General features: G+C 35.5%; 1 protein-coding gene across 1 annotated transcript in view; it reads left to right on the forward strand.

The window, feature by feature from the left end:
* The first annotated feature begins 2,397 nt into the window (after nt 1–2,397).
* The window catches only part of LOC139696654 (chromodomain-helicase-DNA-binding protein 2-like), a 32,768-nt gene continuing 9,351 nt past the window's right edge, over nt 2,398–25,814 (forward strand). The window contains exons 1-5 of the mRNA XM_071595468.1: nt 2,398–2,744; nt 12,364–12,624; nt 15,092–15,298; nt 16,357–16,512; nt 18,632–18,747. Of these exons, the coding sequence (XP_071451569.1) occupies nt 2,523–2,744; nt 12,364–12,624; nt 15,092–15,298; nt 16,357–16,512; nt 18,632–18,747 (962 nt within the window). The 5' untranslated portion in view covers nt 2,398–2,522. The remainder of the gene's footprint in view (nt 2,745–12,363; nt 12,625–15,091; nt 15,299–16,356; nt 16,513–18,631; nt 18,748–25,814) is intronic.

The following is a 25,814-nucleotide window of genomic DNA, read 5'->3' on the forward strand; positions in this document are numbered from 1 at the left end:
AAAAAGTGCAAATTTATTGGAATATAGAAAGTAAAATTAATTAATTTTCATGTATTCATGTTATCTCCCTAATATACTATGGTGAGATTGATGCAAAGTATTTTACTCACTACAATTACATTAGAACTAAAAGGTCAAAATCAGAAATATATATATATATATATATATATATATATATATATATATATATATATATATATATATATATATATATATACATATATATATATATATATATATATATATATATATATATATATATATATATATATATATATATATATATATATATATATACACACACACACATACATGCTTACCAAAACCATTAAAACAAATAGTTTGGCTCTATTTAAGGTAAAACTTAAAGAATTTCTCTGGCATACAATTTATTATTCAGATCAAGGTCTTGTAAATGCACCGTGATTTAATGTAACGTAAAATTGTACAAATTTGTTTGAACACAATTTGTAGCAAGATTCTTGGACAAATAAATACTATTTTATTATAATTTCCCAACAATTAATTGGTTGAGTTGACTGACTTTTGAGAATACTCGTAGGAAAATCAGGTGCTAACAGCACAATGTTGATGTGTCTTTTAACTCAAAAACTACGACAAAGGGAAATTTTAAAGTTTTACAAATAAATGCAATAATAAAGGTAATCTTGGTAAAAACTTGCCAGGCATTGATCACAAGAGATTTTAATAAAACTGGTATAAGAATTAATTGACTTCTCTTTTTTTAATCCAGTCTACATCAATTTCCATGCACTGTTCTCAAAATTCTGATACAGTTTCTCAACTCATTAAATATTAGAAATACACTTTTGCCAACATAGTTCATAACCACTAGCATCATTTTTTTGAAATTTTTCCTTCTATTTCATGCACTTTTAATGCCCGTTTTGTGTTGATTAATGTAGTTTTAATGCATTCATGAGTGACTGTTTTCTGGCCCAATTCCATACTGAAGGTGTCTCACAAATCTGGCTTGATTATCATCCTGACACACATCTACCTTGAGCCTTTTCCCATAACTAATTTACTCTGCATATCTACACAATGACAAGTATGGACAAAACAGCATTTCCAGCAACTTCTTCAACATTTTCATAAACTCCTTTTCACAAAAACCTAGAAGTTCACTCAAACAGAGATGTACCAGTTGCTATTCATTTCTGTAATGTTATGCTTCTCAATAATAAGACATATCCATTCATCCATCTTCACTTCTAATGCTCAAATTTACTTATGGCTGAGAAATTACTGTCTGTATTTCCAAACTACCTTAAATCAGCCAGAGTATTACTATTTCTACACATGAAGTGAACTTTTTATTTGTGCCTTATGCGGTTTTTCATGCACTCGGTTCAGTCTTTTACTAATAATAATCAATAATATACGTCACAAATTTTTATCACTAGCTTCACAAATCTACATAAAAAGAAATTTCTTTCCATGCACATTTTCCTTAGTAGCTACAAAATACAACATACCCTATGTTAGTACAGAAGTATTTCACTCTTTCAAGTATTCATTTTCCTAAATTCCCGTCTCAATTCTCAACTGTTGCTTTTTATTTAATCCAGTACTATTTTCATTCACATTAAATAATAGTTTAATAATAATAGATTTTCATTTTTTTTAAATATCAAGGGATTTTCTCAAATTTGATAGTTATGGAGGAAATAAAACTGTGAACAATTCAGAATCTCAATGTCAAAGGTCTTTAATTAGCCCAAAAATGCCACATTTTTAAGTTGGTGCAGTCATATATTATTGATAGACACGATAATAAATATTATTATTAAATGTGTCTTGGAAAATATTATTTTAATTACTTGATATTAATTTAAGTAGGGAACTATCTTACTTGCGTTGAAGGACTACTCGTGTAAATATTCTTAATATTGTAATCAAAAGAATTTGCTTGGCCATTTTTTTCCACTCTTTGAACATAAATTTGACCTTAATAAGTAATTATCATTATTAAGTTTAATCATATATGATTAAAACATTTGTTTCTTTCGTCACCCTTACAATTAAGATTACATCTTGAGAGGTATTATCATTTTCAAGGAATTTGATGTTGTGAAGTCTGGAATTTTCAATTATTAAGACGGTCAACCATAACAATGATTTCCCCATGACATTAATAGAATTGTCCATACTGAGTTATCCAGTTAATTTTTGGTGAGTCTCCATAGTTCCAGATTGTTTTAGCGATATTGTTTTCATAATTGAAATTATATTTTACACGATTTAAATTCCCACGCCACGGCGGAGCTCTCTGATTAACAACCCGTACCCATATTATTCAACAGTGCGCGAGGGCGTGATGATATAAGCGTTTACACCAGTGCAAGTTCCACAAGCGTACAAGACGAAATTTGATTGGTGGCTGGTAGCGTCAGTTTATCGGAGTTGGCGTTGTATACACTAGTTTATCTGTTTGGTTACTTAATTGGTTTTAACTTCATAGCACAGTATTGTAAACGACGTTGTCACTCCTAAGAATAATGAGAAGACTAACGAAGAATAAGAGGAAAAATTCAGAAACGAATTCTGAAGTAAAACAGGAAAATGGAGATACAACCGACACAAACGCCATTGCCGCAGAAAGTACACCGAGAGGATCCAAGACTAGGAAGAGTAGGATTAATTCGGAGGCAGAAAGTAGCCACACATCCAGCAAAAGGACAAAGCAAGAGGATAAAGATGATGACCAAATGTGCAGAGAGGTAAACCCGGCTTTATATATTTTGGGAATATATTAACCGACCTGTTAGTCAACGTACACCATCCCTTTATATTTGTCTGTGTTGTTATAATAGCGGCAGCATTATTCAGAATTTCGTCGATTTAGCAAGTTGGAGTTGATCGGTTTATCCACTGCTTGTGGTTGTTTATTTGCGGATTCTGTAATTGGCGGTATTACTCCTCTCTGCGACTCAAGTTTGCTTTTCTTGATTTGCCATTGTACCAATGTAATTTATTTTGCTTGCAGCCTTACGTTGAATGAAATAGTTGTATTTTATTTGTAAATTTTTCGTACCCGTACCGATAAATATTTATATCCGGAAATGCCAGATCGGATTCCCTAGCACATTTATCTTCATCATGGGAAACGGTCTTCACTAATTGCTTGTTTATTTAATGTGAAATACATGTATGCGTGCATAAAACTTCAATTTACCTATTTTTGAAAATATAATGGAAGATGATGACCCATAAATGAGACTATCGCTACAAATTGAAAATAATACACGTACGGTATACCGACATTTGTCAGCAATTTTCCCGATTGGGTGAAATGAAGTTACATTAAAGATCATTGGTATCGCATCATTCTTGCGAAAGGGCTCTGGAGAAGATATTGCCGGAAAAAACACACGAAATAATTTCGTTCAAATTTTCTTTTTCCGGGGGAATAATAATCAGCAAGTTGCAATAATTTTTTCAGTTTTTATTTTTATATTTGAAGTTCATTTTAAACTTATGATAGGCTGTAGAATATCACTCCTTATTCTTTCTTTTGAATGCCTCGTCAGGGCTCTATTTTTAATGTATTAAGGCACGTAATGTGATACGAAAAATTTATATATAAATGGGGATTTAAAAAAATAATATTTGGTGCATAGGTTTTTATTGCCCACTATCGTTGAATAGATATTTTTTTCTTTCTGATATAATTGTGTGTAAGCACATTTATTGCCGCCTCAATATCAGAAATTATTGTATCAAAAATGTAAGCATTCAGAGCAAATTTTTCAGAAAACAGCAATGGGACCAAAAAAATGTATTAAGTAGTTGAGAGGTGGTTTTAGACCTGCATGATCCCAAAACCTGCTCACTTCCTGTGAGGATAAGGTATTTGATGGCTTATGACTTCACATATTTTGCAGTTCGTTGCCATGAATCTGTCAAAACTAGAAGGGTGCAATTTTTGGTATGATGCATTAGTGAACTGCTAAAGAGAATTAATACTGTGGAATCTGTTGATGAATCAAAGTTCATGGCCTCTGTAAAATACATTTTTCCTTCGTTATGGGTCCTTAAAATTAGTTTTTTAAAATTAATTGTAATGTTTGGTGTGTATATAATAATTTTTTCTAAATGAATTCCTCATTTAATCTGGATTTTGGTTGATAAAATAGTAAAAGAATTGTTAATAATGGTTTAGGAGATTAGGGAGTCCATCTTTGTGTTGCACACACTATCATTACTATTAGTATTCTATGGATTAAGATGGTTTTAAGTGGATACAGTCCATACAATGGTACAATAATACATTTCCTTGCCTCTCCTAACAAATGACAACTTACATTCAACACTGCAATGAAATCTTTCATTCTGCTTACTGCATTCCTCCCAATGTAATATTCAACTTGCCAATTCTTTTCCTACAACTTCCTTCCTTGCATAGTTTTGTTCCTTCAAACATTTTCGTATACCATCTCCGATCAAAGCATACTCTGTATCCATCTTTCCTGCCTCCTTTTTAATTCTCCCAGCCGCAGTCTTTCCTCCCCCACTATGTCTATTACATCCTCATTTGTTTTCTTTCTGTCCAGTTCACCTTTTCCATCCTCCGCCAAACCAACATTTCAAAAGCTTCAAATCTTTGACTATCATTTTGCTTCAGCGACCATGTTTCTGTATCTTACAAACTCAAGCTTCATATCAAATTTTTTTCTTTAAATCTTAACTTTAATGTCCCAATCATCAATTTCTACCTCATGAAAGCTTCTTAACCTCTCAATGCTTCCATGTCCCTGCTTCTTTGAGCATATTGTTGCCAAACACATCCAATAAAGCTAAGCTGTTCCAACTACTTTATTTTGTCCTCTATTTAAAGTTTAAGTTTGTCCATCCTCTTTTATCGACCTTTCGTGACCTTAATTTTGTTTACATTTATTCATTCCAAACTTATCAATGATTTTTTAACTCGCAGTGATTGTAACCCATCACTGACTGGCTAACTATAGCTTGATTAGCCACAATTCTCATTTTGTGAATTCCCCACCAAATCTTGTTCCTATCTCCAGCTCTTCCCATGCCTCCCTAATCATTTCCTCCACATATACGTTAATAAGCATGGGTGATAATGGACACTTACCCTCTCTCCATCCGTCACTTGTGCCTGAGCAGTCTGTGACATGTACAGGTTGTAGATGTCTCCTGTCCCACCATTGTACAGGGTTCACTGCAAAAATCAGGACAAATGAAACAATTTTTCCAAGCATTTTTTATTACAAAAATGAAAATGCTTGCAAGTATTTTTGTACTAAATTGATTGTATGATCATTAACTATAAATTTATTCAGTTTATCCCCACTTTCTTGAATGACAGCCTCCTTTTGTGGTCTGAAGTGTTTGCAGGTGCATTTTAATGTGCCATGGTTCATATCAGCAAATTTTGTTTCAATAATAGCTCTCAATGACATAAGGTTTGGATGTCTGGACTTGTTGGTAACCGTTGCTCCACATACAGTAGTTCAATGAATTTAAATCTGGGTTGTTGGGAGGCCAGAATACTTACCAGACCACAGCATATTGTCAGATTACCAATTTTGCAGAAAATGACTCCTATGGGTTCTTTGCTGGAAAACGTATGGCCTTCCATTTGATGCAGTTTCCATTCATGGCTTCCTTACATTTGTCAGAACACGCAAATAAATTCCTTTGTTGATATTTTTCTTTTTTTTAAAGAAATGTGGTGGCATGGCATCACCCTGGCAATGTGCTCCTTTGAGTGAGTTTTCCTCACCGGTGTTGCAAAACCTTCATCTGACTTTTCTGACTCATTATGCTTTGCTCCGAAATCATATACTATCAATCTCAGGTACCCGAAAAACCACAATTGCTGTTGCAGTGCGTTCACTTTCAAACGATTTCGGGCTCTTTGGTTGTACTCCATAGATGTTCTCAGCATTGTGACCATTTTGAGGTTATGACTGCAGTACATACATCAAGCCCATTTGGGCACCAATCATGAACCTCTACTTGTGGTATAATGGTAGGATTTACAAATTGAATTTTTCGGACCACACCCAGTATTCCTATTTTCTACAATACATTCATTAAATGTGCCCAATGTTCTCGATCAAATGCATTCTTGAAAATCTAGAAAACAGACCAATATTTTCTGATTGTATTCTATATTCCTGTTTATTAGTGACTTCATTACTGCTGCGGCATCATTCATGCCTCTCGCCTTTCTAAACCCAAACTGATCATCCACTTAGTAATCATTTGCCCTTCTCTCCATTCTCTTATTAATGACCCTGATTACCTCTTCAGATGTGTGCAAGATCACACTTATTGTAATTTAGTCCTTAAATATGGCCACTTTTCCCTACTTTTGGAGTGGGAAATAACACCTATCCACCAAATATTTTTGGCCGAAGTCCCCCTTATGAAAGTATTCTACAAGAACTTTTTATCCTATGTTTTTCTAAAACTTAAAGTATTTCCACAGAAATATTTTCTACTCTGTGGCCTTATTGGATTCAATTCCATTACCATCTCATCACAAAGTATTCCTTGATCTAAGCTATCCTCATCTACCTCATTTACTCTTCTACGAGGTTTGTTCAAAAAGTATCCCGACTTTTGTGTTTTTTCGAAAATGATTTATTTATTCATGAATATCTATTTTGTCCCATTCAAAGTAATCACCATTAGATAATATACAATTGTGCCAACGTTACTTCCAATCCTCGAAGCACTTCAAAAAATCATATTTTGTGATCTTGTTCAGCTCCTCATTCAATGCAGTTTTTATCTCGTCTATCGTAGCGTTGCTTTGTCCTTTCATGGGCCTCTTCAGTTTCGGGAACAAGAAAAATTCACTGTGGGCCAGATCTGGGGAATACGGTGGCTGTGGTATCATTGGAGTGTTGCTTTTGGCCAAAAATTTGCGCACAAGTTTTGATGTGTGAGCAGGGGCGTTGTCATGGTGCAAAAGCCCATATTTGTTCTTCCACAAATCCGGGTGTTTGTGGAAGATTGCTTTGAGCAAATTGCACATAACTTGCAGGTAATATTCCTTATTTGCCGTTTACCCTGTGACAAGAACTCATGATGCTCCACGCCCCTGCAATCAAAGAAAACTCTAAGCAAAGCTTTCAAGTTTGACCGAACTTGGCGTGCTTTTTTCGGTCTTGGCTCATGCTGCAGCTTCTATTGGGATGATTTAGCTTTAGTTTCCATATCATAACCATAAACCCATGATTCATTGCCAGTTATGACCCTCTGGAGCAAATTTGGGTCGTCGAGGGCAAGAGTCCAAAGCCTCATTATCAATCTTTTCATAGTGTTGCTGTTTTTGGTTGAAATTGAGCAATTTCAGTACGAATTTTATGGCGACTGGTGTCATGCCCAAATCATTGGTAAAAATCAAATGGCACGAGCCAATCGATACGTTTAGGTCCTCAGCAACTTCTCTAACGGTGATTGAATGATTGGCCAGTACTATTTTCTTCATTTCATCAATGTTTTCATCTGTTGTTGACGTGCTCGGGTGTCCGGCACGCTCTTCTTCGTTCACATCTTCTCAGCCCTCAGAGAACATTTTGTACCTCCGATAAATGTTGCTTTGGTCCAAGGTAGCTTCTCCATATGCCACAGTCAACATTCGGAATGCATCCGTGCACTTAATTTAGTTTTTCACACAAAATTTTATGCAGATTCTTTGGTCCATTTTTTGGAGCAGGCAAAAATCGAAGAGAAGCCGAAGCACGTCCAAGCAAAACAGCTGTCAAAAATTAACTGAACGTTAAAAATGGCCGAACCTTTCGGCATAAGTGAGAGATATAAGTACCAACATAACGCCACAAAAAAATTGCAAATCAAATATACGTAACCCAAAAAATTCAAAATTCGCAACACTTTTTGAACTATGTCTAAGCTTGCTGCTCTAATGTGTTTTCCATATTGTTCTGATATATATTCTTTCCATCCCTCCCCCTTGAGTCTTTCCTTGTTCATTTAATAATTTGTCCCTACTTGCCTTTGATTGTTCACATGCATCTTCCCTTCTTAATTCTAGACATTCTCCTCACTTTCCTGTGCAGTGCTCCCATTTCAACCTTTCATAGTAAACATTCCATATCCTCAAACTGCATCTTCTACCACACTTCTTTTGCTCTATTAGCCTACCTGCCTCGGTTTATTATTCCATTCTTGGTACTCCTCTTTAATGGAATTCTTAGTTTACATTCTCCCATTCCCTTCTATTGTCTACTTAGGTACATAAAGTAAATTTTCAAGCCTCCAGTGCTGGTTAGCATGGGTCTGGTATCTTACGGATTTTCAGTAGTTTCCTGTATAGGAGCAGCCATTGTTGAGTTTCACATATTTTATGTGTAATAGAATTTAACTTGCAGAAAAATAGAGCTACAAAAGATATTTATTTGGCCAGCTATAATATCAAGATTATCCATTTAGGGTTTTGCATCAATATGCAGAAATGAAAGAAAGGTAAAAATAAGGATGAGGTGAGTAGGAATTAAATTTCTGAAAAGTCACTATACCATTAGCCTGGAGTATTGTTTGCCACATTCAATGGGAGTAGTGGACTTATGGTCAGGACAGCAGAAATTCTTCCTTGCCTGCTCTCATTGCTGGTATTTAGTATGAATTAAAGTATTTCCCAAATTTGGTTACTGCCTGCTTATGGACGTATTGTAATGCTAAGGGACCATAGGGTAAGTCCAGAGTGTAGAGTCTTTGATCTTTCCAAATCCTGCTATTGATGATTAAGGATTTTTTTTCTGGTACAAACAAAAATGTGCAACTTAGCAATTAAAGTAAAGGAAATAAACCTAGTGAAGAGGTAGAAAAATAAAGCAGTTTCAGAGTTCAATTATATGAAAGGAGCGATTTTTTTTAATGGCATCTGAAATCATCGATATGTGCAAATAGAGGCTGTGTAAACATGTTAAATATTAAATTTATTTTTCTGACTTTAATGCATCAATTCATGGATAAAAAGTGAAAGTATGTGAGGAATGAATACAGGGAACGTTTTTGCTGTAGACGAACAAAGGGAATTTTATTCCAACTCTTCCCTTTAAATATGAATGGAAGCATCTGTTAAGATTAATTATAAAATTGATGCTGAAATTAACAAGAGCATACTCTTTATACAGTCAATGGAAATGAAGAAAGCAAAAGAAAGTTTTCGACTTTTAATACAGTGATATTCTGAAATATATGATGAGAATGTAAAGATCAAGCAAAAAAAGTTAAGTTCATAATTTTTTGGGCTCCAAACATTTCTGTTTAACAGGATAAACCTGGAATATTGTTTAACACAAGTTGTTTGGGAAATTTTAAGTAAACCACAGCACATGTTACCTGACAGGGATGCAAACAAGTATGTTTTAGGTAGTGGAACGGGATGTACATACTACCTTGATCAAAAAGTTCCCGGAATAACCACCGTGTGCCGCTCCCATCGTTCCGATTTGAGTTCTGTTTTTTTTGTTAAATTGGTACATCTGTTGTTGATATTCCCTTTAAATCTTAGTGTCATAACTTGACATTTGCAAAAGTTACGTAGCCAAGAGTACATCTATCTCTGTGTATGTTGGCGATTTTTTACAATTTCAGAAATGGATTTAAATTTGCAACAACGAACTTGTATTAAATTTTGCGTAAAAAACGGATTTAGTGGCGCACGGACGTTGGAAATGTTGGAAAAGTGTTTCGGCAACGATTCTCTAAAAAAAACGGTCGTTTACCAGTGGCACGAGCGGTTCAGAAGTGGTCGTGAGTCAATCGAAGATGATGAACGCAGTGGCAGACCATCGACATCGAAAGTCGGTGAAAAAATTGATAAAGTAAAAGAAATGTTGGTCAATAACCGTAAATTAACCATCAGAGAAATAGCGGAGGACTTGAACATTGCCTATGGATCCGCCCAAGACATTGTGGTTAATGATTTGGGTTTCCGTCGTGTAGCAGCAAAGTTGGTGCCAAAAGACCTCAATTTCATGCAAAAAAGAGACCGTGTTGACGTCGCAAAAGACATGATTTGCGAGGCTGAATCCAATCCCACATTCATCAAAAGGATCATTACTGGAGACGAGACGTGGGTTTATGAGTACGACACGCAATCCAGACATCAGGCAAGTGAATGGCGTTCACCAAATGAGCCGAGACCAAAAAAACCACGTCGTTTTCAGTCAAAAAAGAAGGCAATGCTGACGGTTTTCATGGATTACAACGGTGTAGTGCATCATGAATTTTTGCCAGAAGGCCAGACAGTAAACAAAGAGTATTATTTGGGCGTTATGAGACGTTTGCGTGAAGCAATTCGCCGAAAGAGACCAGAAATGTGGGCAGAAAACTCGTGGATTTTGCACCATGATAACGCACCGTAGCACAGTGCTATCATTATTCGTAATTTTTTGACGAAAAATGCAACAAATACCATCCAACAGCCACCGAATTCACCTGATTTGGCTCCCTGTGACTTCTTTCTGTTCAATCGAGTTAAAAAACCATTACGGGGAACGCGTTTTAGCAGCCGAGAGGAAGTAATGGAAAAATCGCAGGAAGCACTGATGGACATACCGAAAACCGAATATAAAAAATGTTTCGAGGATTGGATCAAGCGCTGGCATAAGTGTGTTGCAGTCGATGGGGATTACTTTGAAGGGGACAATATAGATTTAGATGAATAAACTTGTATTTTTAATTTTCTGAATAAATTCCGGGAAATTTTTGATCAAGGTAGTATACCCTATTTCACATTGTCGTAGTCATGAAAACATTGTGTGATTAATTTTTTCAATCATGCTCTACCCTAATATTAATCCTTTTACCATGCATTCCTGCTTATTTAACCAGCTTTTATTTCATTTCATGGCCACTAATATAAAAGGTTCCAAATGAGGAGCATGAAGTATGTTAATTTATGTAAATTGGATAAGAGACGAGGTCCTCCCAACCAATATGACATGTACTCATGTCCTATTCAACCCAGTTAGTTTAACCCAGTCCAGTTTAACCCAGTTCTATTAACAGTCTGAACGCATTGAGGTGCATTTGTTTGAGTTTGAATTATAAGAATTCTCACCGGGCTGGGGTCAATAGAATAGTAGTTGTCATCTCTGCTCATATTGTAGAGACGAGTGCACTAGAACCTCCAGTACTTCATAATTGTTAAGTATTCCTTAAATTGCATAGGAATTTCTTGACTTACTTTTCAAAAACAATAATATTAGACTCAATTTTAATTATTCACTTTTTTAGCAACTGGTTTTCAGAAACAATCATGGAAAATCTGTCTAATTAGTATTGTCAAGTAGTAATAGTGATTGTACCTAGTTCTCTGATGTGTTAAGTAGTTCCTGCGGGGTAGAGATGACACCCTTCATTTTGGACAAATTGCCCCTTGTACAGCGCTGGTAGGACAGCACCTCCAAGGTGTCCTGGAGATTTTCTAATTAGTTTTATGGAAATCTGTCACAGCTCCAGGTGTAACAGGGATGTCATCACTTCTTGTGGAAAGGTTGCTTGACTTGCAGGGTAGGCAGAACCTCCACTTCTGCAGGTTTTCTGAAGCCTTAGTACCACCCTTTGGCATATTTGGCACTCATGGATATATCTTAACAGTGACTGCATGCTATTATTTTCCTTTTTAAAAGAAATGACAGCACCAAACTTAACACAGGTATGACCAATGAAGAGAGATGTACAGAGATTAAAAATAAATGTCTGCTTACTGCAAATTGTTGACTTGGGAACCAAATAAGAGAAATTTCAGGTCCAATTTTTATCCTTATTTACTCAAGCAATGGATTGTTAAATATATAGTTTTCATTAGTATTTTTCTGGCATAATTGCAAAAATGTCTAAGTTTAATGTTCACTGACTGCAAAATTTTTTGAGTGAAGACATTTTCTACTGTAATGGTTGATAGCAATTCTTACCAGTTGTTTTGCTACTATTTGGCAACCCTTAAGATCACCTGTGATAGGTAACTAGGGGTTACAATATAAAATTATGAATATAACTAAATGCCATTTTGGGGAGTCCTCTTTCTGCCATCTCCTAGTCATTTTTTTCTAATCTCCTTTGAATTGGGGCATTGAAGCTCTAATATGCTCCAATATTAACTCTGTTAAGATTCTACTGTACATCAAGGATTTATTTCCTATGGGCTGAAAGCTGGAAAATATCAGTGAAAAACTTAATTAATTCATGAAATTTCAGTTGATTATTGTCTTGAAATAATGATTATCTGTTCAAGTTCATGATTTTTCACAAAAAATGAATGATATTGTGTAGACAGCAATCAAGAGCATGTGAAAATTATTAATCCTTTCTCATGTTACTTTTTAAAAGGCTGAAATGGTGGTTGATTCAAGAATTCAACGCAAAAAAGTGCAATATAAGGTTCGGTGGAGGAATTTCTCCGCAAGTGAAGATACTTGGGAGTCTCCAGATGATTTGGACCCAGACTTAATTGAAGCATTCAAAAGTTCATTGAATGAGACTAATACGGAGATAAATGAGAGTGATGAAGAAGAAGTTGTCCCCAAAGTAAGAAATCCAGTTGTAGAATCAGCGAGAAAGCCACGTGCCAAGTCTGGTAGGGAATATGAGGTAAGGCAAAATTAGTTTTGATTGCTAGACTTTTTACTCAAGAGAGATATAAAAAGGATACATCCTTTCTGCAATTAGTGTCTCGTGGAAATGAGAACCCACATTCACTCCTCTGGGGTGGCTGGGTGTATAAAAAGGATAATTTAGCTGAGTATGTGCAGTGGAACCTCACTTAATGAGAACCTCGCTTAACGATTAATGCACATAGCGAGTAAAACTATCCATTCATAAAATGGCTTCCTTAACAAAAACAACTTTTCGCCTAAAAATTGACAAAGAAAGGGAAATTCCCTGAAGCCCTCATTCTGCTAGCATCTTAGTGTCACTAGTGATTGCATTTTTTTAAACTTGTGTTCAGAAGTATAAGTATGTATAATTGGTGATTTTATGGGCCAAGTTTAATAATACTTTAAGCTTATTTTTAAAAATGTGCCCGAAGAAAAACGTGTGAGAAGACAGCCACAAGAGAATAAAAATAGCTGTTGATGTGAAAAGTAAAAACATTGAAAAGCAGGAACAAGGTTTGAGCGTGGCTGATCTAGCACACACTTACAATTGTTCGGCATGAACAATTTGCGTTTTCTTCAAGAACAAGATTAATGAGACAGATCATTCAAAAAGAAAGTGACAAGAATACCTACGCATTGGTTACATATTCTCAAAGATGTTGACAGGTTGTTTCTCATAAGGGTAAACTAAAAGAAATTGCAATATGATGCTATTAATGAGAATAAAATTTGTGAGAAGGTGAAAGTGATTTTTGCTGATCTTGTTAAGAAGATGCCAAGATCATCAATGGTCAGAGAAGTCTTTAAGGGCAGCCATGTGTAGTTGCAGAATTTTAAGGGAAGAAGTGGCACCCATGGCTTTGTGAGGCATGTTGAAGCAGCAAGCTCTTGAGTCAAAGTACCAGAGAACCTCATTGTTGACTTCAAAGCTTGTAGATTCAGATGGTTACCTGCCCCATTTGATTTAAGTGTGATGAGATGGGTCTCTTCAGTAACAGTAGAAGAGAATGCATTTCCTGACCACAAGTCAATTTAAGGCAATCTCATACTGCTATTTTGCACAAATGCAAGTGGCAATGTGACAATTAAACTCCCGCTTGTTTCATGTCCAAAATCTCTGTCAGCCTTCAAGAAGTGTTAAGTACAAAACAGTGGGCCAAATTTTATGTGTAGGTCGCTGGAAACTTGCAACGTACCATGCGTGTGAGGCATCAACCTATTAGGGGAGTGGCGATGAGTGCCAGAAATTTATTTCATGCTAATTCTGAGACACATTTCCACAAAATTTTGGAGCATTGGCAAATACAACTGTCTATGGACAGCTTTCTAGTAAAAAGGAATCAGGTGCATGTCATGAATAATAAACTGTTTATTTAGATTCTTTTTAGTTTATACACATTGAGTTTGAATTCTCAGTTGCTTAATTCTTAAATTGATGAAAAGATAAACATGATCCACGATCTTAAGCAATGTATGCAAAGTTTTCTTTGAATAAACCTTGGGCATAATATATATTTTTTAGGCATAGAATGCATTATCATATTTTACATTAGTTTATGTGCCAAAGGTTTTTCACTAAATGGGTGCTTCGTTTTCTAAGAAAGATAACAGAACGAGATATGCTCGTTGTATGAGGTTCCATTGTACTCATTTGTTTTGGGTATTTATGTGAAATCAGCTCAGACCTCAAAGATTAGAAATACAAACTATATTTTGCCTATAAACTCTAATAATGGTTGTATTGGTAACATTGTCTGTGGTTGCTTTCATTATGATTGCTCATAGTATTTTAGCTTAACATTGTGGAAGAATCAAAACCAATTTTAACCTCGTAATACCTGGCAAGATATTTGTGTTTTAATTAATAATATATCAAGTGTTGTCTTGGTGTACTGGACTAGATTTATCCTGTGATTTGAAATTTCAAAATTGTCAAATCTCATTAGTGTCAGAAGTGAACAAGTATTTGAATGTGTTGATAAAAATGAATGTTTTTTAAAAACTGTCAATTGATATAAATTGTGTATAATTTATCATAATGAGCAATATTATGGAATGGAGAATAGCTTCTGCTTGGTACCATTGACAGCTTGTTTGCAGTTTTTTTTACTTTCATTGATTTAATGGATGGGTTCAAATAAAAAATGAAGTTCCTTGCTCACTCACCCTTATTATTGAATTTGAAAAAAGCAAGTTGCTAGTGACACATTTGAGAGGTCACATTTTATGTCAACTAATATTTGCATCAATGCAATGCAGTGTAATCCTGCTATATTGTATAAGCTACATCCAAAGTGTTAATTCTTTCTTTTTGCTAAATTTCACATTGTTTTAGCTCATCAAAACAATTGCTAAGTGTAGACTAAATGTATTCCATTCATTTTCTGTTGAATAAATTGGGTGAGAACTTTCTTTCTCTAGTTCCAAAACAAAGACCAGGATATTATCGTTTGTTTTAGGTGGAGTCAATTTTGGCTGTGAGAACGATGAAGAATAGGAGGCGATATAAAGTGCACTGGAAGGGATTTTCAAGTGATGAGGATTGCTGGATTAGTGAAAATAAGCTAAGCTGTCCAGAAATACTGCAAGACTTCTTGCGACGAGAAAAGGAGAGGAGGAATTTGCCAAAGCCAATAAAAGTGGAGGGAGATACAGAGGAATACGAGGCAAGTCCGTGTTTTTATCTGATCTGTTATTTATAGATTAGTCGTTGTCATGGTTTACTTTTTCTGCAAAATCTCTTTTAAAAACTTAGCATTGCCAAAAAATTTAATGGATGATGTGAAATTTGGCTAGAGGCCTATCAAAAAAAATCAAAAGCACATATTTGTAATGCCATAGAATATTGACGTAGTTTCACCCGGTTGTCTTTGGTTGAGGATCATTTGGTGTCACTGGTTTTTCTTTTGTGGATTATCAGCCCAATCACAGTTCATCATATTGGAGGAAAGTGTTTACCAAATTTTTAATGCTTTTTTTTCTTATAATGTGAATGTAAAAGGATGTTGTATTGAATTGTTGCGTAAAAGGATTCATTTTTATGCGGTAATCTGTTAAACTATAAATGAATGTTTTGCAACTGACATATCACCCGTTACGCCATGCAATATTACCTGGAACAACTATTGATTTGAGGTTTTTTTTTTTAAGTGTCCCATTTTGATTTTAATGGCTAACACAGTCCTAATCAGCTGAGACTTGGAATACCAGAAAATCTTGTCTATCTGTGATGTTGACTCAAACAAGTCCTTATTTTCAATATGCTATCACATTTTGAATTCTGCCAGATATGATTCCAAATGATAGGCAGCCATTCCTTAAAGAAATGGATGTTGCTAAATGGCATTTGTTGCACCAAGTGGCCAGTCATCACCTTGTTTATTGAAATGAAATTATTCCATTACTCCATGCAACCTTCATGCATATACATAGTTATTTGAATGGACGATGGTTTTCTCATTCATCTCCAGCTACTCTTCCAATAGATAATATGATACTCATTAAACAACAAATACACAATACCAGAGTGTAACTGCTTTGTTAAACTATTATACGAAAAGATTCAAAATGGGTTATGACAACAGTATCTTGATATGCACTTTTGTTTAAGTGGTGCATTTTGAGGGGTCTTGAATGTCATATTTGACCACCAACTATGTGCTTGATTATAAAAGTATGAAGTGTACAATTATTGTTATTAGTTAATGAGTTTTTATTTTCACAGGTTGAAAAGGTTATTGAAGTAAGATTCAAGAAAGGTGGAGCTCGAGAATTTCTTATACGTTGGAAGGGATTTACTGCAAAGGACGACACTTGGGAACCTGAGGAGAATCTTAATTGTCCAGATCTCATCTCAAAGTTCATGGCAAAGGTGGAGAAGGTAATTACTCATTCATGTCATGTAAAATGACCACCTAATTAACACAATATTGCTTGTATGCCACTTCATATGATTTTGGTAAGAGATCCTAGAAATAGCAGTAGCATGAGCCGAACAAGGATAATTGAACACTGAATAAGATTAAAAATGTATTGATAGAGTAATAATATAAAGCTGAAATGAATTGAACATTTTTTAGTGTAGTTAAATAGCAGGACTATAAGTTTTGAGTTCATTACAGAAAGCTTTGAAGCCAAATAGGTTCAATCAATAAATATTTCATGTTCTCCGTATTATGTAGTTGAGAATATTTTGCACTGTCTTTTAGAGCCATATTTTGCCATATCATTAGAATATTACTTGTAGAAAATAATTCATATTGAGCGTATGAATAAAAGTTTAAAATGTGGTCTTATTGCATGCCATGAGGATTTACATTTAATTTCATAATTGAGGGTCTTACTTAAGTAAATAAAGGCATCCAACTCAGGGGTATTGTAAATTTTTAATTATTACTAAAAAATAATGAAGGTAGAAACTTAATTTTTATTTTTTTCTTAATACTCCTCTTCATAATCACTTTCCAGAGTTATACTCGTACATTTCTATCTGCATCTATCAAAGCGCATCATTGTAGAGATAAGCAGATTCCATCAAAAGCTATTGTTCCACATCTTGAATGATGTCATTTGTATCGTCAAATCTATGTCGGTGGTCTAAATGGTATTTTGAGTTCTGGAAATAAGAAAAGGTCACTTGGGGCAAGATTGGCCGAATAGGATGGATATGGCAAAATTTCAAAGTAGCAACACTTTGATTCCTCAATCACACTTTGAAATGAGTGATCAGGTACACTGTCCAATCCAAGATTCATCCAACTTCACCAGACGACCAAAAAAATCCTCTTTGTCTTGCTCCCAAAAGATTCAACATCTCTCTTCCCCTCCTGCTTCCATCTCTCAACTCCCCATCTCCCATCCAACTCCGAACAAATCGGGCTATGTTTGCTTTTGAAAAGGAGTCAGTAATCATGGAACTTGAGGTGCTGATACCTTTGACATGTGCAGTTCTTCATGAACAATTTTCCACACCCTGCCTCAACTAAGATCAGTCTCATTCATCAATATTTTGATAGTTGTTCTTTGATCGAATAGGATAAAGTCGTCTTTTTTCACTGTGGCAGCATTGTACATGAGTGTTAGTCTTCATTTTCTAGGATTGTCTATAGAGGATATGTGGCCACTCTGATAACTCCTTTGAAAACATCACGACTGTGTCATATGAAAAGCTATCATTTCCATTAACAGCCTTCATTCCAACATGGAGTTGCGGAGCAATGTAGCCTTACAATTGAAGGACTTTAATCTCACTTCAAGCCTCTTATCATATCCATACTGCTAGTTACTATAATTACTCAAAACCGATCCCCTTGCTTATAATTATTTGGTAATCATTTAGTTAAGTTTTAAAACTATGTACTATTTTAAAGTTTCATTGTTTAGAGCGAAGTTTGCTGTCAGAAAAATTTGGTGTATTTAAAAAACAGAGACCCGCTCTCAAAATGGTCCCGAAGAACATTATTTCTTCAGCTAAAATTTCATGATTCATAGGTAAAATTGCTGGCACTTAGTTGGTTGTCATTAATTACCAAAAAAAACTCATTTTTTGGCATTGCATAAGGCCTTGGTTATTACTGTTAAATATGTATCTCAATTGGTATTATGTAAGTACCAAATTTTAAATATTTTAAAGGATCTGATGCTAAATTATGAATGGAACGATATATGATGAACTGAGAATTCGTGTTAAATGTAAAAAAAATATTAAATCAGTAATTTCTTGTGTATGGCCAAATGCAACATCTAATATCCTGCCATACTGTTTGCCTTTTTGTATTCCATTAACTTGCAAAATACCAGCATATATGATCTAAAATATGCTACTATCACAGAATGTTAAAAACTTAAAACTTCGGTTGGGTTCAACTCTTGCCTTCTATTTGGCTGGTATTGATACTTAAATTTGGAGAATTTTCAACTTTCTTATTTAAGGAATCTGTAACAGGGATTGGAAGTGATGATTGGTGTTACAAGAGTATTTTTGGTTTACTGTTGTTTAGGCTAAAACAACAACTAGTAGAGAACTGAGAGCAAATCCAGTAATGACCGAGAGGTTGACTTTGAACATGAAGTCGGCAAGTTTGCGGTATAGTAGGAGACCTCAGACACAAAATAGGTACGTATATAATTTATACTATATGAAATTTATATGTTGGCAAATAGCTGCTTCATGACCAAACACTAACCCTATATGATTAAAATGCTCTGATGATATTCCTGAGAAGCAGTATAAAAACAATTTCTATGCTCTCAGTGGACATGGTATTAGATAAATTATGTGGCAGAAAGCATAATTAAGAAGTCATATGCTATTAAAATAGCAAATGAATTAGACACCAGGTGTGACTGCAAAATATGTTCTGTTATATTTTCCCCCGAGGACTGCCTTTTAATACCTATATCAGGGTTTTTCAGTTCTTGTCACTGTTGTCACTACTGCTCCCAGGTTTACCGATACACTACAGGTTAGGTGCCACCAGAGTTATTTGAAGTTTCTGTTTATAAGTCTGTTAAAGCACTGGAATAGTGCAATCTTACCCAGTGGCTTGGATTTCCAACCGAAAGCCTCACTACTGGCATTCACGAGGATTACTTTTAACCATTAGAACCATAATTTCTACACACCTCTAATGGGGCCATTCTTCAGATATATTTTGTGGGCATGTGGACTTATTGTTATAGAACTTATATTTTTGTTGTCTTGTTTGAGATGTTATCCATATCATTCACACAAACTGGTTTCCCTGACGGAACTATACACGTTCAGGGAATATTATTATGAACTTGAATATAAAATCACATTTCCCTGTATTGGTCACCACATGTCTATTGCATTTGTCTGGCATGATTTTTGCAACTATTAACTGAAGACTTTTTTATTTTTAGCCCAATTGTGATTATTGCATGTTGTATGTAATGTTATGAGTCTATGAAAGGTTTTGCTTTTCCATGTAGAGTATATTTTTTATTAAGACCTAGGTTTCGTGACAGCGTACATTCTTCAGGACATGATCCTGAAGATGTTATGAAGTAACGATACCTAGGTCATAATAGGAAATATACCTTGTGTGGAAAAGCAAAGTGTCTTCTTTCATCATGAAGGATTTCCACCATGTTATACCTGAAACGTCATTATTTGATCTTGCAAGTCCATGTTTGCATTATGTAAAGTTCTTAGAAATTTATAAAAAACTAAGTAGGTCATTGCCTAGAAATCTTATACAATAAACTCCCGATTATCCATTTGAGTATGTGGGCTGCTGATCATTAATCGGCTGTCAGGTTTTTGTACGGCAGTGATGGTGGAGGGATGTGTAGTGGGATATCCCTTAACACATGAGAAGAGTACAAAGTTACTCATTTTTTATGCTAAGTGGAGTGGAGTACTAATGTACTGTCTCTAGCTGGTGAAAGAAGAGGCAAGGTTGCATGCATTGCAAATGTCACCACCAAGGTGAGGGTTTTTTCCCATTCTCAACAGCATAGACACTCTATTGGACTCAATGGTGCAGGACGGTGAAACTTGTCATTTCCAAAGTATGGTTTTCGTATGAAAATTAGGAGTGATGTGGGAAAAAACTGGAAAACACCAAAAGACAAAAGTGATAGTTGGCTAACAAAGAAACTGCAATAATAACTAAGTCGTATATAGTTTTATTAAATTTAATAATAATTGAATTCCTTTTACGGAGACTAGTCACCCTACCGTTTTAATTTACTGCTGACAGCAACCAATGTTCTTTGAGGTAACTTTTGTTGTTTTTTTTTTTGATTTTCCTTACATCCCAGTTAATTCAGTGTGTCATGCCCGGCTCCGTGCTACCCATTGGGGTTTTTGTGCATTTCAGTGCTGCCAGGACAGCCCTGCTGGATCCTTTTCCATCATAGAATCCTTTTGTAGCAATCCTTATGTATCTATTCATTAAATGCTGGTGGTATTTTCTTAGGGAGTTAATTTATTTTGGTGGTGCACTACGGGGAAATGGACCCAAAAAGAGCCTAATCAACCTTGTTTTCTGGTTACCTGTGCACCCTTAACCAGTCATTAGTATGGAAAATGGAGAGTTTAATATATAATATTCAATAGTGTACTTTATTGGAATGATAAGTACATAGTTTGGTCCCATATGGAAGCATACTGCAGAGAGTATATTACAAGGCATGCCTGCGTTGCATTGATTACACCTAATACTGAAATAAATTATTCTCTCACCTCAGTGTATGACATGCATCAGCGCAATACCATGAAATGGAAAGCATTCTGGGTAATATGGACAATAAGATTAACGACTCTATTGTTTGCTCGTAGAGGTCTGTGGTACGGTTTTCTAAGCCAAACTGCTGGAGTCCTTAAACTCTGCTTTTATTGTTTTTCCTGTTTCTTCACCCTGTGATTAATCTACTATTCTTTGAGCATTTGATTAGTTGCATAGATGTGACTGTTATTGCATGAGTAACTAGTTTCTCTTTAATCGGCTTGGATTCGACAGCTTTCTATTTGTTTTAATTGAAGTTTATTTTTTTGACATAATTCTAATTTGAGTCTTTTTTTTTTCTTTTTTTTTCCCTGCCAACATTTACAGTGGTGAAAGCTCTTCGATGTTGAATATAAAAATTATTATGTATATTACGTCATTATGTATATCATTATGTTATTATATATATTATTATTATTGGTGAAGTTCGTAGTCCAGTGGAGTGTTAGGCTTCTGAGTGGAAGTGCTGGGTTCGTTTCCCAGGGATGTCTTGCGGGCACCACCAGCTTCACTCAAGCTGTGTGATTATTTTGGTGTCAGATCTTCCTGAGAAACCATAGGCAGAACAGGGAAAAGAATAGGCCCCCGATGTGGTTCATAAATGTGAATTTCACATGCCGTTTGGCTTAGTATTGGGCCCACTCTACTCTCACCTATCAAACCAACTTTTGGTTTGATGGCAGTGACACCATCAATAATGCAGTGGAACCTCGCTTAATGAGCACCTTGCACAGTGAGTTATATGCATAAGAAGTGATGAGGAGAAGGGAATTACCAGATTAATTGTGCAGTTTGCAGCACTGCAGTTTGTCACCAGTACTCATTCCGCTAGTATCTTAGCATAGCTAGTGATCACAAATTTTCTTGTGTTCAAAAATATTTTTAGTGATTTTTTGTGCAAAGTATAATAATATTTTGTTCATAATTATAAAATTGACCCCAAAGTGATCATGGCTGATCAAAGCCCCAGAGAACTTCATCGGTGACTTTAAAAAAACTCGTAAATTCTGAGGGTTGACTGCCAAAGCATATAGTCAATTGTGATGAGACGGTTCTCTTTGGTAAGAAGATGCCAAAGCAAACCTATATTTGTGCACGTAACAGTACAAGAGAATGCATTGCCCTACCACAAGATAATAAAAGGCAGTCTCATGCTGCTATTTTGCACAAATGCAAGCAGCGATTTGAAAATCAAACCCCTGCATGTTTACCATTCAGAATCTCCACAAGCCTTTAAGATGTGTCCAAAATAACAGGCTAAATGAGATGTGGAGGTCACAGAATACTTCTGCATTGTACCATGCGTGTGACGTATTGCCCTAATAAGGCATTGGTAATGTGTGCCATAAATTTATTTAATGATCATTCTGAATCGCATTTTCACCAAATTTTTAAGTGTCGGCAGAAAGAAATGTCTGTAGACATCTTTCTATTAAATAGGAATTTATTTCGATTTTTTTGCTTTTAGAAATTGAGTTCACATTCTTGTTTGCTTCATTCCACGATACAGGAATAATGTATTAGAATGAAAAGGTGAAGGTGAACCACGATCTTAAACAATGTATACATAATTTTCTTTGAATAGACCTTTTATTTAATTTATTTTTTTTTGGCATGAATGCATTACTGTATTTTACATACATTGACATGCAAAACGTTGTCTCACTAAACCAGTGTTTCGCTTAATGAGAAAGATCGCAGAATGGATTATACATTACTATGAGGTTTCACTGTATACATTTTGTGTGATTGTATTGATTTTGTTTGTGATCTGTTATGTTATAATTGTACTGACAGATGTATCATACATATGATGTAATTTTATTGGAATTCAGAATGATAATTCAGTTATTTAATAAGGAAACAGATAATCAACCTTTTGAAATTTTTTTGTTCAGTTGCCATAACAAAAGGCTTGAAATATTTCGTAGCATTTGGGTAACACTTGACATCAAAGTGTGATGTATGAAACTATGGGTATAATAGTAACGAAATTACGTGCTATGGCTGTAAAATAAAGAGTGAACATAAAATTTTTATTTGCCTAATTTGCAAGTGTTGTGCAAAAATTCAATTTTTATGATATTGTTAGTTCAATGTATAATGTGTACGAGATCTGTCCAATAAATATGCGAACTGAGGCCATAAAAACTTTATTTTGCAAAATTTAGTCTACATTGATTTTGTCCCCTTCAAAGTACTTTCCATTCGTTGCCATGCACTTATTCCATCTTCTTATCCACTATTTAAAGCGCCTTTGGAAGTCCTAGGCAGTTAGGCTTTTTAGTTTTCTAGTCGTTTCTTGATTTATTGTGTCCACATCTTCCCAGTGATGTTCCCTCATCAAATTTTTGCATTTTGGGAATAAGAAAAAGTCACGGGGTGAGATCTGGCAAATAAGGAGGATGATCAAGGATGGTGAATGAATTTTTTTCCAGAAACTGGTGAGCAATCAATGCTGAATGTGCAGGTGCATTGTCATGGTGAAGGATCAATCCATCATGTTCCGTTAAAATAGTGTGCACTGTTGATTTTACTAAATTCAGTTCATCAGCTATCATTCGGACAGTTTTTCGATGATTGGTAAGGACAAGGGGCCACACATGATCAATGTTGTCGTCAACACAGGTGGTTGAAGGTCATCCCAGCCTTGCATCATCCGTGGGCCATCTTTAAAATGCTTAATCCTCTTGAAAATGTATGTTTTCTTCAGAGCATTATCACCGTAAACTGCTGTCAACATCTCAGTAATTTCTTGATAACTTTTACCGCACTTCACCAAAAAAAACTTGACGTTGATTCGTTGCTCCATGATTTCGTCAATTTCCATTTTCGACAAACAGTGAAAACAAAGACAACAGAAATTAACAAAACTGGCACCATGTGCACAGCTCGACGATCCACCAATCACAGATGGCTCATTGGGTCTCAGGCAACTAGCAACACTAGTGGGTGGGGCTATCGTCCACGTCATGGCCGCCAGATTGCACCAGTTAGCTCATTTATTGCACAGACCACGTTTATGGTATATGCACCTTACTTCAATATTTTGTCAATAGCTGTAGCAAGTTAAAATGTGTTCAGTTCAGCAATGGCAGTGATGGAGGTAACATGCAATGCTGTATTGATATTTTGCATTTTGCCTGATCAAATCATCATTTGAGGCCTATGTAATGCTTCAGGAGAAATGGAGAGTCTCTTCTTCGCTATTGTACCGCTATAATATGGTTTTAAATGTTTTAAGAGAGAAATGATCAATGTCAAATGAAGGTGGACCCGGAACTCCAGTCACTGATTTAATGGAAGTTAACAGTAACACGGCTACTGACAGTGTGACAAAATATTTTCAATAAACATTCATTGTGTGCTACCACAACGGAGAAGTTTTGATTGAATAGTGTTTGTGCATCATGGATTCTGAGGCTCCTTATACCTGAAAAACCAGGATTTGTGCATGCAGTTTTGTTTTCAGTTGAAGTTAAGGAAACAGGAAAATGTTTCTTTCGAAGTTTATCTGACAGATGAAGTGTGGCTACATCATTTTGGGTCCTGAAAGCAAACAGCAAAGCCGTGTGTGGAAGTTTCTGTAATCACCAATAACGAAAAATACCAGAGTGCTGTGAAAGTTGTGGTGTTATTATTCTTCAGAGTTGAGGGAATAGTGTGTCAGCATGTCATACCGTCTCACATAATTGTAAATGAAGCATACTGGAGGGATATGCTGAAATTTCTCCAAGGCTACATCAATTCTAAAAGGCTGCATTTCAGAGCAACAGGCTGTATACGATGTACCACGATAATGAACAGTTGTAGATTTCATATTTGTTGCAGAGTACCTCATAAAAATTAATGTGAAGTATTTCCGTCATCATTCCTATAGTACAGACCAAGCCCCATGTAAATTTTTCAGGCTCTCTAATGTGTTACGAAGCACCTTTCATTATTGGAAGCAGTGATGAAGGCTGGTAAGGTGCTTTTGGAGGGCTTATCAAAAATTGACTGCCAGGGTGTCTAGAAAGCATGTAAAAAAAGATTGGACAGGTGCATTGCATCTAATGGGTACTACTTTGAGAAGGATCATCAGCATTTACCATTGTTTTACTCATCCTTGATGAGTAAAGGTATGTTGAACAATCCTTTCAGAAATTGGTCAATAAAATTCAAGTTTGGCAAATCTGGAAAATGTTATGTCCTTATTTACAAGAAGAATGCAGCATTGAGTTAACATTTGAGAGAATTAGCACTATGCTAAATAGAAATGTAAAGACAGAGCAGAGTTTCAGAGCATCAACAAATTGTAAACTCCTTTACAATTATATGTTTACACTTTCTTTTATGCTCTATAAAAGAGGAGAAGAGGGTTTCAATGTGTTAAGGTAATGTAACTCTAATCAGAGAATTAAATGTATCAAATAGTTCTTCAAAGAAATACACAAACCGAGGTGTACTTTTTCTTTGGCTGGAAGGAATCAATTGTGGTAAATAAATTATTAGTATAGCTTAAATATGTAGGAGCACTTGCACTAGCTCTGAAGTGGGGTAAAACATTTTTGTATTCTTGACCAATTTTTGTTAGTACTTTCCTATTTTCTTGTATTTTCCTTCAACTTCGTCTTACAGGGTCGCACCCAAAAGTGGTAGGACTGATTTTCTCTGGTGTGAACGGAGTGTTGGAGGGGGGTCTGCCTGGCAGGGTAAGGTGGAGGGGGCTCTTAGCAACAGACCGACACCAACCTCAGTCGCCTGCGGGCTGTCGTTGAGTGAGGACACCGTTTTTAGTGAAGCAAGTTTTTTGTCCGCGTCGAAAATAAAAATGAATCTGAATTTAGAGCAACGTTATTCCGTGAAGTTTTGTGCGAAACTCGGGAAGACGGCAACTGAGACCCTCGATATGATTAAGCAGGCTTATGGGGACACTGCCTTAAGC

This window comes from Hetaerina americana, unplaced genomic scaffold, assembly GCF_022747635.1.
Source record: "Hetaerina americana unplaced genomic scaffold, ioHetAmer1.1.p SCAF_7, whole genome shotgun sequence".
NCBI classification, from domain to species: Eukaryota; Metazoa; Arthropoda; class Insecta; order Odonata; family Calopterygidae; genus Hetaerina; species Hetaerina americana.